This window comes from Bufo gargarizans, chromosome 9 (assembly GCF_014858855.1).
Source record: "Bufo gargarizans isolate SCDJY-AF-19 chromosome 9, ASM1485885v1, whole genome shotgun sequence".
In the NCBI taxonomy this organism is placed as follows: domain Eukaryota; kingdom Metazoa; phylum Chordata; class Amphibia; order Anura; family Bufonidae; genus Bufo; species Bufo gargarizans.
Genome location: NC_058088.1, coordinates 198,135,136 through 198,148,862, shown reverse-complemented (window position 1 = coordinate 198,148,862; position 13,727 = coordinate 198,135,136). Strand labels below are relative to the sequence as shown.

The following is a 13,727-nucleotide window of genomic DNA, read 5'->3' as shown; positions in this document are numbered from 1 at the left end:
TATATATATATATATATATATATATATATATATATATATATATATATGTGTGTGTGTATATAATGGACAGTGTGTATATATATGTGTGTGTGTATAGTGGACAGTATGTATATATGTGTGTGTGTATATAGTGGACAGTATATATATATATATATATGTGTGTGTATATAGTGGACAGTGTGTATATATGTGTGTGTGTATATAGTGGACAGTGTATATATATGTGTGTGTGTATATAGTGGACAGTGTATATATATGTGTGTGTGTATATAGTGGACAGTGTGTATATATGTGTGTGTGTATATAATGGACAGTGTGTATATATGTGTATAGTGGGCAGTATGTATATATATATATATGTGTGTGTATATAGTGGACAGTGTATATATATATGTGTGTGTGTATATAGTGGACAGTGTGTATATATATGTGTGTGTGTATATAGTGGACAGTGTGTATATATGTGTATATAGTGGACAGTGTGTATATATGTGTGTGTATATAGTGGACAGTGTGTATATATGTGTGTATATAGTGGACAGTATGTATATATGTGTATATAGTGGACAGTATGTATATATGTGTATATAGTGGACAGTGTGTATATATGTGTGTGTATATATGTGTGTGTATATAATGGACAGTGTGTATATATATGTGTGTGTATATAGTGGACAGTGTGTATATATGTGTATAGTGGGCAGTATTTATACCCTATCTCAGCCCAGTCTGTCAGTAATAATATATGAAGCACAGATGGCGCTTACTGCTAGCCCCCCATGGAACCCCCGGCGACAGCGTATACTGGGAGTTGTGGAGAAGAGACAATGCAGCAGCGCCCGCAGACCAGTACAATAAGGCCATAGTCACACAAACCATCCAAGTGCTATTGCTGCGCTTATTTATAAAAGGGAGACGCTTGGCAAATACATTTTGTACAAACCATCGGAGCCCGTCTGCCGGAGGTCAGGGCGATCTCTGTAAGACGGGTCCTTACACTAGATACTGCCTGTTGTGCGCCATAACGTTCAGGAGGTGCATGCTGGGTCCACTCTGCCTTTTACCATTTGTTTACTGGGAGTTGTAGTTCTGCCATAAAACCATACATATTATCTGGGGGAACCAAGCACTGGGAACATGAGTGTCACACAGTCTACTGCTGTCTCTGCTGAGGCTCTTCCCCCAGTCAGGACATGCTGGGGGTTGTAGTTTCTGGTTGCACCATCTGCTGCTGTAGTAGTTTTTTCTAGGGATGATTGAACTTTTTGGCCACAATGATGTTCTCGTACTCGGCCTCCACCCGCAGCAGGGAGTCCATGAGGAGCGGACTGCCCAGCCCTGCAGCAAGAGCCCGATGGCGGCGGATACTGGAGAGAGCGTCCTCCAAGGCCATCGGCTCAGCCGGCAGAGGAGCCTCCAGGTCACTGGCCGGGGGGTCACTGTGGGGGTCCTCCTCCTCCTCCCTGCTAAAGCAATCCACATTTTCATCGATATTTTCTAAGTCGATGCTCACATCGACAGCTTTACCAAGTTGGTTTAAAATGGCAAGAGAACGGGCGAGATCTTCGTCATCATCATGGCTGACATCCACCGTTGGCACAAAGCCGCTCTGTAGGAAACCCCGTGTGATGGTCTCTGGCTTTACTTCACCCCATGCCATCTTCACCCAGCTCAGCGCGTCCACCATAGTGATGCCCTCAGCCAGCACGTGCACTGGCCGGGCGTCATCCATCCGGGCCAGTAAGGAGCGCAGCAGCTTCTTCCGGTAATGGATCTTGAAGGCACGGATGGCACCTTGGCACATTGGTGATGACCATGGTGTGCCGTTTGTTGGGAGCAGCGTCACCTCCACATGTGACAGCTTTTCTGCGCAGTGACAGGGAGCGCCATCTACAAAGAGCAGAATCCTTCTGTCCTGCAGCCGCATTCTCTCGTTTAGCTTCTCCAGCCATGAGCGATAGATCTCGGGTGTCATCCACGCCTTCCTGTTAGTATGCCGCCATATGCCCAGCGCCTCGGTGCTGTGGGGGTGTCCTGTACCAGTGTGGATCACCAGCGGCGGCTCCTTGTCTCCGCACAGGTTGGCACACAGTGCCACGGTCAGTCTTTGTTCTGCCCAGTTCCCGCCCTGGCACTGGGCACTTCTCACGGTTAGGGTCTTGTCCGGGATGGCTTTGAAGAAAAGGCCTGTTTCATCCATGTTGTAGATGTCGCTGTCAGCATAGCCCGCCGCTATGACATGCAGCTGGTCCTTCGAGACCGCGCCATCCTCCTCTCTCATCTCTATGGTGGCGCCAGCAATGGGGTGAAAAACTATGTTGTGTCGCGTCCGGAACTTATTCAGCCATCCGTTACTGGCATGGAAGCGGTGAAGGCCCAGCTGGGAGGCAATCTGTAGGGCCTTCTCCTGCAGCATGGGGCCACTTATCGGGAAGTGTTCAGAGCGGGCGTGGTAGAGCCAATCCAGCAGCGCCTTGTTCACGTCCTCGTATGGCTGCCAGCGCCGTCTCTTTGAGTTCTCGTTCACATTCTCCTGCCACTGTCTCAGGTAATGCTCCCTGTTGGCCAGAGTAGCCTGGATCTGCGTCTTACTGCAGTTAAACTCCTTGGCCAGGTCCCGCTGGGACCGCCCCGCTTCACTCTCCTTGATAACGGAGATTCTGTCCCGTAAAGTCAAGATGCACAGTTTCCTTTTGGTGCCGGAGGTCGCCATGTCTGGAAACACAGACCACATTACACCTTCACCAGGTCTGTCCCAGCTCATACGACCTGCCCTTCTCCTCCCCGGTGTCTGGCCGCCCCTCCTGCACAGTGTGGTCCCCTCTCCTCACCGCTGTGATCCCCTCTGCTCCCCAGACTGGTCCCCTCTCCTCCTCCTCCCCGGTCTGGTCCCCGCTGCTCCACGATGTTGACCCTCTCCTGGTCCCCTGACTGGCCCCCTTTCCTCCACGGTGTGGCCCCCTCTGCTCCCCTTTCCTCCTCCACGGTGTGGTCCCCTCTGCTCCTCCCCGGTGTGGTCCCCTCTGCTCCCCTTTCCTCCTCCACGGTGTGGCCCCCTCTGCTCCCCGGTCTGGTCCCCTCTCCTCACCGCTGCGATCCCCTCTGCTCCCCAGACTGGTCCCCTCTCCCCTGGTCTGGTCCCCTCTGCTCCTCCCCGGTCTGGCCCCCTCTGCTCCTCCCCGGGCTGGCCCCCTCTGCTCCTCCCCGGTCTGGCCCCCTCTCTTCCCCGGTCTGGCCCCCTCTCCTCCCCGGTCTGGCCCCCTCTCCTCCCCGGTCTGGCCCTCTTCTCCTCCCCGGTCTGGCCCTCTTCTCCTCCCCGGTCTGGCCCCCTCTGCTCCCCGGTCTGGCCCTCTTCTCCTCCCCGGTCTGGCCCCTTCTCCTCCCCGGTCTGGCCCCTCTCCTCCCCGGTCTGGCCCCCTCTCCTCCCCGGTCTGGCCCTCTGCTCCTCCCCGGTCTGGCCCTCTGCTCCTCCCCGGTCTGGCCCTCTGCTCCTCCCCGGTCTGGCCCTCTGCTCCTCCCCGGTCTGGCCCTCTGCTCCTCCCCGGTCTGGCCCCCTCTCCTCCCCGGTCTGGCCCCCTCTCCTCCCCGGTCTGGCCCCCTCTCCTCCCCGGTCTGGCCCCCTCTGCTCCCCGGTCTGGCCCCTTCTCCTCCCCGGTCCTGGCCCCCTCTCCTCCCCGGTCTGGCCCCCTCTCCTCCCCGGTCTGGCCCCCTCTCCTCCCCGGTCTGGCCCCCTCTGCTCCCCGGTCTGGCCCCCTCTGCTCCCCGGTCTGGCCCCCTCTGCTCCCCGGTCTGGCCCCCTCTCCTCCCCGGTCTGGCCCCTCTCCTCCCCGGTCTGGCCCCCTCTCCTCCCCGGTCTGGCCCCCTCTCCTCCCCGGTCTGGCCCCCTCTCCTCCCCGGTCTGGCCCCCTCTGCTCCCCGGTCTGGCCCCCTCTCCTCCCCGGTCTGGCCCCCTCTCCTCCCCGGTCTGGCCCCCTCTGCTCCCCGGTCTGGCCCCCTCTCCTCCCCGGTCTGGCCCCCTCTGCTCCCCGGTCTGGCCCCCTCTCCTCCCCGGTCTGGCCCCCTCTCCTCCCCGGTCTGGCCCCTTCTCCTCCCCGGTCTGGCCCCCTCTCCTCCCCGGTCTGGCCCCCTCTCCTCCCCGGTCTGGCCCCCTCTGCTCCCCGGTCTGGCCCCCTCTGCTCCCCGGTCTGGCCCCCTCTGCTCCCCGGTCTGGCCCCCTCTGCTCCCCGGTCTGGCCCCCTCTGCTCCCCGGTCTGGCCCCCTCTCCTCCCCGGTCTGGCCCCCTCTGCTCCCCGGTCTGGCCCCCTCTCCTCCCCGGTCTGGCCCCTTCTCCTCCCCGGTCTGGCCCCCTCTCCTCCCCGGTCTGGCCCCCTCTCCTCCCCGGTCTGGCCCCCTCTGCTCCCCGGTCTGGCCCCCTCTGCTCCCCGGTCTGGCCCCCTCTGCTCCCCGGTCTGGCCCCCTCTCTTCCTACTTACTTGCTCTGTCTCCCCGTTCGGATGAGAATGGAGCTGCCGGTGGTCTGATGACGTAGCAGTCAGGTGGTCTCGGGAGGTCATGTGATCCTTCCTGTGTCTTCCGTGCAGCACACTGAGCACAGTGGGGGGTGTAATGTGCTGGCTGTGGGGGAGGTCTGGTGCAGGAGGGGTTAATGTCTGATCTACTGGGGGGGGGCTTACAGGAGCTGGAGGATGAAGGGGTGTTCTAGATCCGCGTTACACACAGCGGAACTCCGCCCACAACATAACTCCGCCCATTGTGTAATTAAACACAGCCTAACTCCGCCCACGACATAACTCCGCCCATTGTGTAAATAAACACAGCCTAACTCCGCCCACAGCATAACTGCACATAACATAACCCCGCCCATAGTGTACCTGCACATAACTCCGCCCACAGTATAACCCCACCCATAATGTAAGCGCAGACAACATAACCCCGCCCATAGTGTAAGTGCAGACAATATAACTCCTCCCATAGTGTAAGTGCAGACAACAGAACTCCTCCCATAGTGTAAGTGCAGACAACATAACTCCTCCCATAGTGTAAGTGCAGAAAACAGAACTCCTCCCATAGTGTAAGTGCAGACAATATAACTCCGCCATAGTGTAAGTGCAGACAACAGAACTCCTCCCATAGTGTAAGTGCAGACAACATAACTCCGCCCATAGTGTAAGTGCAGAAAACAGAACTCCTCCCATAGTGTAAGTGCAGACAATATAACTCCGCCATAGTGTAAGTGCAGACAACAGAACTCCTCCCATAGTGTAAGTGCAGACAACATAACTCCTCCCATAGTGTAAGTGCAGAAAACATAACTCCTCCCATAGTGTAAGTGCAGACAATATAACTCCGCCATAGTGTAAGTGCAGACAACAGAACTCCTCCCATAGTGTAAGTGCAGACAACATAACTCCTCCCATAGTGTAAGTGCAGACAACAGAACTCCTCCCATAGTGTAAGTGCAGACAATATAACTCCGCCCATAGTGTAAGTGCAGACAACAGAACTCCCTCCCATAGTGTAAGTGCAGACAACATAACCCCGCCCATAGTGTAAGTGCAGACAAACATAACCCGCCCATAGTGTAAGTGCAGACAACATAAACTCCTCCCATAGTGTAAGTGCAGACAACAGAACTCCTCCCATAGTGTAAGTGCAGACAATATAACTCCGCCCATAGTGTAAGTGCAGACAACAGAACTCCTCCCATAGTGTAAGTGCAGACAACATAACCCCGCCCATAGTGTAAGTGCAGACAACATAACCCCGCCCATAGTGTAAGTGCAGACAACATAACCCCGCCCATAGTGTAAGTGCAGACAACATAACCCCGCCCATAGTGTAAGTGCAGACAACATAACCCGCCCATAGTGTAAGTGCAGACAACATAAACTCCTCCCATAGTGTAAGTGCAGACAACATAACCCCGCCCATAGTGTAAGTGCAGACAACATAACCCCGCCCATAGTGTAACAAAGGTTGCAGACACATAACTCCGCCCATAGTGTAAGTGCAGACAACATAACTCCCCCCATAGTGTAAGTGCAGACAACATAACCCCTCCCATAGTGTAAGTGCAGACAACATAACCCCGCCCATAGTGTAAGTGCAGACAACATAACCCCGCCCATAGTGTAAGTGCAGACAACATAACCCCGCCCATAGTGTAAGTGCAGACAACATAACCCCGCCCATAGTGTAAGTGCAGACATAACCCCGCCCATAGTGTAAGTGCAGACAACATAACCCCGCCCATAGTGTAAGTGCAGACAACATAACTCCGCCCATAGTGTAAGTGCAGACAATATAACTCCTCCCATAGTGTAAGTGCAGACAACATAACTCCTCCCATAGTGTAAGTGCAGACAACATAACCCCGCCCATAGTGTAAGTGCAGACAACATAACCCCGCCCATAGTGTAAGTGCACATAACATAACTCCGCCCATAGTGTAACTGCAGACCACATAACCCCGCCCATAGTGTAAGTGCAGACAACATAACTCCACCCATAGTGTAAGTGCACATAACTCCGCCCATAGTGTAACTGCAGACAACATAACTCCACCCATAGTGTAACTGCAGACAACATAACTCCGCCCATAGTGTAACTGCAGACAACATAACTCCACCCATAGTGTAAGTGCAGACCACATAACCCCGCCCATAGTGTAACTGCAGACAACATAACTCCGCCCATAGTGTAAGTGCAGACCACATAACCCCGCCCATAGTGTAAGTGTAGACAACATAACTCCACCCATAGTGTAAGTGCACATAACCCCGCCCATAGTGTAACTGCAGACAACATAACTCCACCCATAGTGTAAGTGCACATAACCCCGCCCATAGTGTAACTGCAGACAACATAACTCCACCCATAGTGTAAGTGCACACTCCTTCCATGGTCAGTGTTTGGGGTCCTCCTCACTAGTACTGGGGGGCCCCCTTTACCCCCACAATCCCCCCATTCCATCATGTCAGGGCAGCGTAGTCCCTGCGTGCGCTACTTGCGTTTTTTGTTGATTTGCCCGAACATCTGCAGTGACAATCCACCCAAACGATTGCACCAGATCAGCAGATCGCTGGATCACCAGATGATAATTTATTAGGAGGCTCCAGGATAAATGTGACCCCCGCCCAGAAATCTGCTCCGGAGATGGTCCTGCTGCAGTCCCCTTACCTATCAGCAGGAGACATGTGGGGTCACAGCTGCACAGAGGATTTCAGGAGTGAGGTGATCCGGCAGGGCTGTTGTACGTTTCCTGGCTTCAGTGGTGTCCTTTCTTCCCCGCCATTGTGTCCGCTTCTCTCTGCCGTGGTGTCCTCTCCTCCCCTCCATGGTGTCCTTTCTACCCCACCGTTGTGTCTTCTCCTTTATGCCGTGATGTCCCCCGAGAGTTTATGTATCTGGTGGTGGAGTCTGAGGCGTCCGTGGAGGAGCAGCCGGGACCCCGACACACCCAGTAATGTCTGCAGAATGTTATGTTTCTTGAGGTGGCTCCTCCCCGGTGTAGTGTCCTCTCCTCCATGTTATTGTTTCAGCTCCTCCCCGGCGTGGTGTCCTCTCCTCCCCCCCTTTGTGTCCGCACATCACCACAGTGGGCTCTGCTCCTTCCCAACATGGTGTCCACTCCTCATCGCCGTGGTGTCCTCTCCTCTCTGCTGTGGTGTGCTCTCCACTCCTCCATGGTGTCAGTTCCTCCTCGGCATGGTGTCCTCTCCTCCCTGGCGTGGTGTCCTCTTCTCTCCGCTGCGGTGTCCTCTCCTTCCTGGTGTGGTCTTGGCTCCTCCCCTGCGTGGTGTCTTCTCCTCCCCTGCGTGGTGTCTTCTCCTCCCCTGCGTGGTGTCTTCTCCTCCCCTGCGTGGTGTCCTCTCCTCCCCGCCATGGTGTCAGCTCCTTCTCGGCCTGGTGTTCCCTCCTCCCCGCCGTGGTGTCCTCTCCTTCCTGGTGTATTCTAAGATCCTCCCCTGTGTGGTGTCCCCTGCTCCCTGCAGTGGTGTCTTCTACTTCTGGGTGTGGTCTTGGCCTCTCCCCGGTGTGGTGTCTTCTCCTACCCGCCGTGGTATCCTCTCCTTCCCAGTGTGGTGTTGTCTCCTCCCCTCCGTGGTGTCCTCTCCTCCCCTCCGTGGTGTCCTCTCCTCCCCTCCGTGGTGTCCTCTCCTCCCCTCTATGGTGTCCTTTCTACCCCACCGTTGTGTCTTTTCCTTTATGCCGTGATGTCCCCCGAGAGTTTATGTATCTGGTGGTGGAGTCTGAGGCGTCCGTGGAGGAGAATCCCGGAGACTGGTGCAGCCGGGACCCCGACACACCCAGTAATGTCTGCAGAATGTTATGTTTCTTGAGGTGGCTCCTCCCCGGTGTAGTGTCCTCTCCTCCATGTTATTGTTTCAGCTCCTCCCCGGCGTTGTGTCCTCTCCTTCCCCCCTTTGTGTCCGCACATCACCAGCGTGGGCTCTGCTCCTTCCTGACATGGTGTCCACACCTCATCGCCGTGGTGTCCTCTCCTCTCTGCTGTGGTGTGCTCTCCACTCCGCCATGGTGTCAGTTCCTCCTCGGCATGGTGTCCTCTCCTCCCCGGCGTGGTGTCCTCTTTTCCCCACTGCGGTGTCCTCTCCTTCCTGGTGTGGTCTTGGCGCCTCCCCTGCGTGGTGTCTTCTCCTCCCCTGCGTGGTGTCCTCTCCTCCCCGCCGTGGTGTCAGCTCCTTCTCGGCCTGGTGTTCCCTCCTCCCCGCCGTGGTGTCCTCTCCTTCCTGGTGTGTTCTAAGATCCTCCCCTGTGTGGTGTCCCCTTCTCCCTGCAGTGGTGTCTTCTACTTCTGGGTGTGGTCTTGGCTTCTCCCCGGTGTGGTGTCTTCTCCTCCCCGCCGTGGTGTTCTCTCCTCCCCGCCGTGGTGTTCTCTCCTCCCCTCCGTGGTGTCCTCTCCTTCCCGGTGTGGTCTCAGCTCCTCCCTGCCGTGGTGTCCTCTGCTTCCCTGCGTGGTGTGTTCTCCTCCCCTCCGTGGTGTCCTTTTTACCCCACCGTTGTGTCCGCTCCTCTCCGGTGTGGGGGAAAAAATACACACTAAACACAGGAGAAAAGGGGAGTACCCCCCATACTGTTCTCAGTGAGTACCCCCCCATACTGTGCTCAGTGAGTACCCCCCCCATACTGTGCTCAGTGAGTACCCCCCATACTGTGCTCAGTGAGTACCCCCCCATACTGTGCTCAGTGAGTACCCCCCATACTGTGCTCAGTGAGTACCCCCCATACTGTGCTCAGTGAGTACCCCCCATACTGTACTCAGTGAGTACCCCCCCATACTGTGCTCAGTGAGTACCCCCCCATACTGTGCTCAGTGAGTACCCCCCATACTGTGCTCAGTGAGTACCCCCCCATACTGTGCTCAGTGAGTATCCCCCCATACTGTGCTCAGTGAGTACCCCCCCATACTGTGCTCAGTGAGTACCCCCCATACTGTGCTCAGTGAGTACCCCCCCATACTGTGCTCAGTGAGTATCCCCCCATACTGTGCTCAGTGAGTACCCCCCCATACTGTGCTCAGTGAGTACCCCCCATACTGTGCTCAGTGAGTACCCCCCATACTGTACTCAGTGAGTACCCCCCATACTGTGCTCAGTGAGTACCCCCCCATACTGTGCTCAGTGAGTACCCCCCATACTGTGCTCAGTGAGTACCCCCCATACTGTGCTCAGTGAGTACCCCCCCATACTGTACTCAGTGAGTACCCCCCATACTGTGCTCAGTGAGTACCCCCCCATACTGTACTCAGTGAGTATCCCCCCATACTGTACTCAGTGAGTACCCCCCCATACTGTACTCAGTGAGTACCCCCCCATACTGTGCTCAGTGAGTACCCCCCATACTGTGCTCAGTGAGTACCCCCCCATACTGTGCTCAGTGAGTACCCCCCCATACTGTGCTCAGTGAGTACCCCCCCATACTGTGCTCAGTGTGTACCCCCCCATACTGTGCTCAGTGAGTACCCCCCATACTGTGCTCAGTGAGTACCCCCATACTGTGCTCAGTGAGTACCGCCCATACTGTGCTCAGTGAGTACCCCCCATACTGTGCTCAGTGAGTACCCCCCATACTGTACTCAGTGAGTACCCCCCATACTGTGCTCAGTGAGTACCCCCCATACTGTGCTCAGTGAGTACCCCCCCATACTGTACTCAGTGAGTATCCCCCCATACTGTACTCAGTGAGTACCCCCCCATACTGTACTCAGTGAGTACCCCCCCATACTGTGCTCAGTGAGTACCCCCCCATACTGTGCTCAGTGAGTACCCCCCATACTGTGCTCAGTGAGTACCCCCCCATACTGTGCTCAGTGAGTACCCCCCATACTGTGCTCAGTGAGTACCCCCCCATACTGTGCTCAGTGAGTACCCCCCATACTGTGCTCAGTGAGTACCCCCCCCATACTGTGCTCAGTGAGTACCCCCCATACTGTGCTCAGTGAGTACCCCCCCATACTGTGCTCAGTGAGTACCCCCCCATACTGTGCTCAGTGAGTACCCCCCATACTGTGCTCAGTGAGTACCCCCCATACTGTACTCAGTGAGTACCCCCCCCCATACTGTGCTCAGTGAGTACCCCCCATACTGTGCTCAGTGAGTACCCCCCATACTGTGGCTCAGTGAGTACCCCCCATACTGTGCTCAGTGAGTACCCCCCCCCCATACTGTGCTCAGTGAGTACCCCCCCATACTGTGCTCAGTGAGTACCCCCCATACTGTGCTCAGTGAGTACCCCCCCCATACTGTGCTCAGTGAGTACCCCCCATACTGTGCTCAGTGAGTACCCCCCCATACTGTGCTCAGTGAGTACCCCCCATACTGTGCTCAGTGAGTACCCCCCATACTGTGCTCAGTGAGTACCCCCCATACTGTGCTCAGTGAGTACCCCCCCCATACTGTGCTCAGTGAGTACCCCCCCATACTGTGCTCAGTGAGTACCCCCCCATACTGTGCTCAGTGAGTACCCCCCCATACTGTGCTCAGTGAGTACCCCCCATACTGTGCTCAGTGAGTACCCCCCCATACTGTGCTCAGTGAGTACCCCCCATACTGTGCTCAGTGAGTACCCCCCATACTGTGCTCAGTGAGTACCCCCCATACTGTGCTCAGTGAGTACCCCCCCATACTGTGCTCAGTGAGTACCCCCCCATTACTGTGCTCAGTGAGTACCCCCCATACTGTGCTCAGTGAGTACCCCCCATACTGTACTCAGTGAGTACCCCCATACTGTGCTCAGTGAGTACCCCCCCATACTGTGCTCAGTGAGTACCCCCCATACTGTACTCAGTGAGTACCCCCCATACTGTGCTCAGTGAGTACCCCCCATACTGTGGGGATTTGCTCTGGTAGTTGGGATAAGCGGGTGCAGTACAGAGGCAAAGTACAAGTTCATGGGCAGTGGATTTTGCAGACGCTCGCCCAGCCACTGACTGTAGGTGTGGCACATAGACTGGCACACTGTATCTGGAGGCAAGAGCAGACAGGGTGGATATAATATAAATTAGTTTATTGCCCTTTAAAATAGTATATAGCAATCGGTACGGTAGCAAAAAAAAAAATGAATAAATGAATATTGACAGAAAAAAAGGGAGAACAAAGGAAAAAAATGAATGTTTTTTAAAAAAAAGATTGTAAATGTATCACTTGTGGTCGTACAATGTTTAGGATCTGTCTTCCTAGGGCTTGAAGTATGAACGTCGCAGTTCATCAGAAGTGCAATTGCCTGTAGGTAGCCCCTTGGGTGGCTGACAGTCAATACAGCCTGTGAGTATACGCTGTATACTCCCCCGGATACAATCACTGAGCTCCATCAGACGCCTCACAAACCGCATTGTGGGGTATTATGGGGGATTCTGTTGTCTGCAGGACAATTCGTCTCTCTAATTAACGAAATCTTACATTTTGTGCTGTTCACAGGGCGATATAAATGACATATTACGCGGTGGAGCGGGACGATTACACCGAAGCCAAATCTCATAGGTTTTATGCCTTCTAAAATTTTGGGGATTTTTCAAAGTTTGCTTCCATTTATGTTTTAATCACCCATATCATAGAGCCTCCCTGTGTAATATCACCCATGTCATAGAGCCCCTCCCAGTGTAATATCACCCATGTCATAGAGCCCCCCGTGTAATATCACCCATGTCATAGAGCCCCTCCCATATCACCCATGTCATAGAGCCCCTGTGTAATATCACCCATGTCATAGAGCCCCCCCCGTGTAATATCACCCATGTCATAGAGCCCCTGTGTAATATCACCCATGTCATAGAGCCCCTCCCAGTGTAATATCACCCATGTCATAGAGCCCCCCGTGTAATATCACCCATGTCATAGAGCCCCTCCCATATCACCCATGTCATAGAGCCCCCCGTGTAATATCACCCATGTCATAGAGCCCCCCGTGTAATATCACCCATGTCATAGAGCCCATCCCCGTGTAATATCACCCATGTCATAGAGCCCCCCGTGTAATATCACCCATGTCATAGAGCCCCTCCCCGTGTAATATCACCCATGTCATAGAGCCCCTCCCCGTGTAATATCACCCATGTCATAGAGCCCCACCCGTGTAATATCACCCATGTCATAGAGCCCCTCCCCGTATAATATCACCCATGTCATAGAGCCCCCCCGTGTAATATCACCCATGTCATAGAGTCCCTCCCCGTGTAATATCACCCATGTCATAGAGCCCCTCCCCGTGTAATATCACCCATGTCATAGAGCCCCCCCGTGTAATATCACCCATGTCATAGAGCCCCTTCCCGTGTAATATTACCCATGTCATAGAGCCCCTCCCCGTGTAATATCACCCATGTCATAGAGCCCCTCCCGTGTAATATCACCCATGTCATAGAGCCCCTCCCCGTGTAATATCACCCATGTCATAGAGCCCCTCCCCGTGTAATATCACCCATGTCATAGAGCCCCCCGTGTAATATCACCCATGTCATAGAGCCCCTCCCCGTGTAATATCACCCATGTCATAGAGCCCCTTCCCGTGTAATATCACCCATGTCATAGAGCCCCTCCCCGTGTAATATCACCCATGTCATAGAGCCCCTCCCCGTGTAATATCACCCATGTCATAGAGCCCCTCCCCGTGTAATATCACCCATGTCATAGAGCCCCTCCCCGTGTAATATCACCCATGTCATAGAGCCCCCCCGTGTAATATCACACATGTAATACAGAGACCGCACAGTGTAATATCACCCATGTCATAGAGCCCCTCCCCGTGTAATATCACACATGTCATAGAGCCCCCCGGTGTAATATCACACATGTAATACAGAGACCGCACAGTGTAATATCACACATGTAATACAGAGGCTGCACAGTGTAATATCACACATGTAATACAGAGGCCGCACAGTGTAATATCACACATGTAATACAGACACCGCACAGTGTAATATCACACATGTAATACAGACACCGCACAGTGTAATATCTCACATGTAATACAGAGGCCGCACAGTGTAATATCACACATTTAATGCAGAGGCCGCACAGTGTAATATCACACATGTAATACAGACCTCACACAGTGTAATATCACACATGTAATACAGAGGCTGCACAGTGTAATATCACACATGTAATATAGAGGCCGCACAGTGTAATATCACACATGTAATACAGAGGCTGCACAGTGTAATATCACACATGTAATACAGACACCGCACAGTGTAATATCACACA

The 13,727-nt window shown here is 54.3% G+C and overlaps 1 protein-coding gene across 1 annotated transcript; it reads right to left on the bottom strand.

The window, feature by feature from the left end:
- Window positions 1-960: 960 nt before the first annotated feature.
- LOC122919341 (tigger transposable element-derived protein 6-like) lies at window positions 961-4,646 on the bottom strand. The gene is made up of 2 exons (XM_044268301.1): window positions 4,473-4,646; window positions 961-2,715 (listed from the first exon to the last, which is right to left on the bottom strand). Exon 2 carries the CDS (start codon window positions 2,711-2,713, stop codon window positions 1,247-1,249), a length of 1,467 nt encoding a protein of 488 aa, XP_044124236.1. The 5' UTR covers window positions 2,714-2,715; window positions 4,473-4,646; the 3' UTR covers window positions 961-1,246.
- Window positions 4,647-13,727: the final 9,081 nt, after the last annotated feature.

Excerpts from the sequence above, each read along its gene's own strand:
- LOC122919341 (XM_044268301.1), bottom strand. The coding sequence starts at position 2,713 with ATGGCGACCTCCGGCACCAAAAGGAAACTGTGCATCTTGACTTTACGG.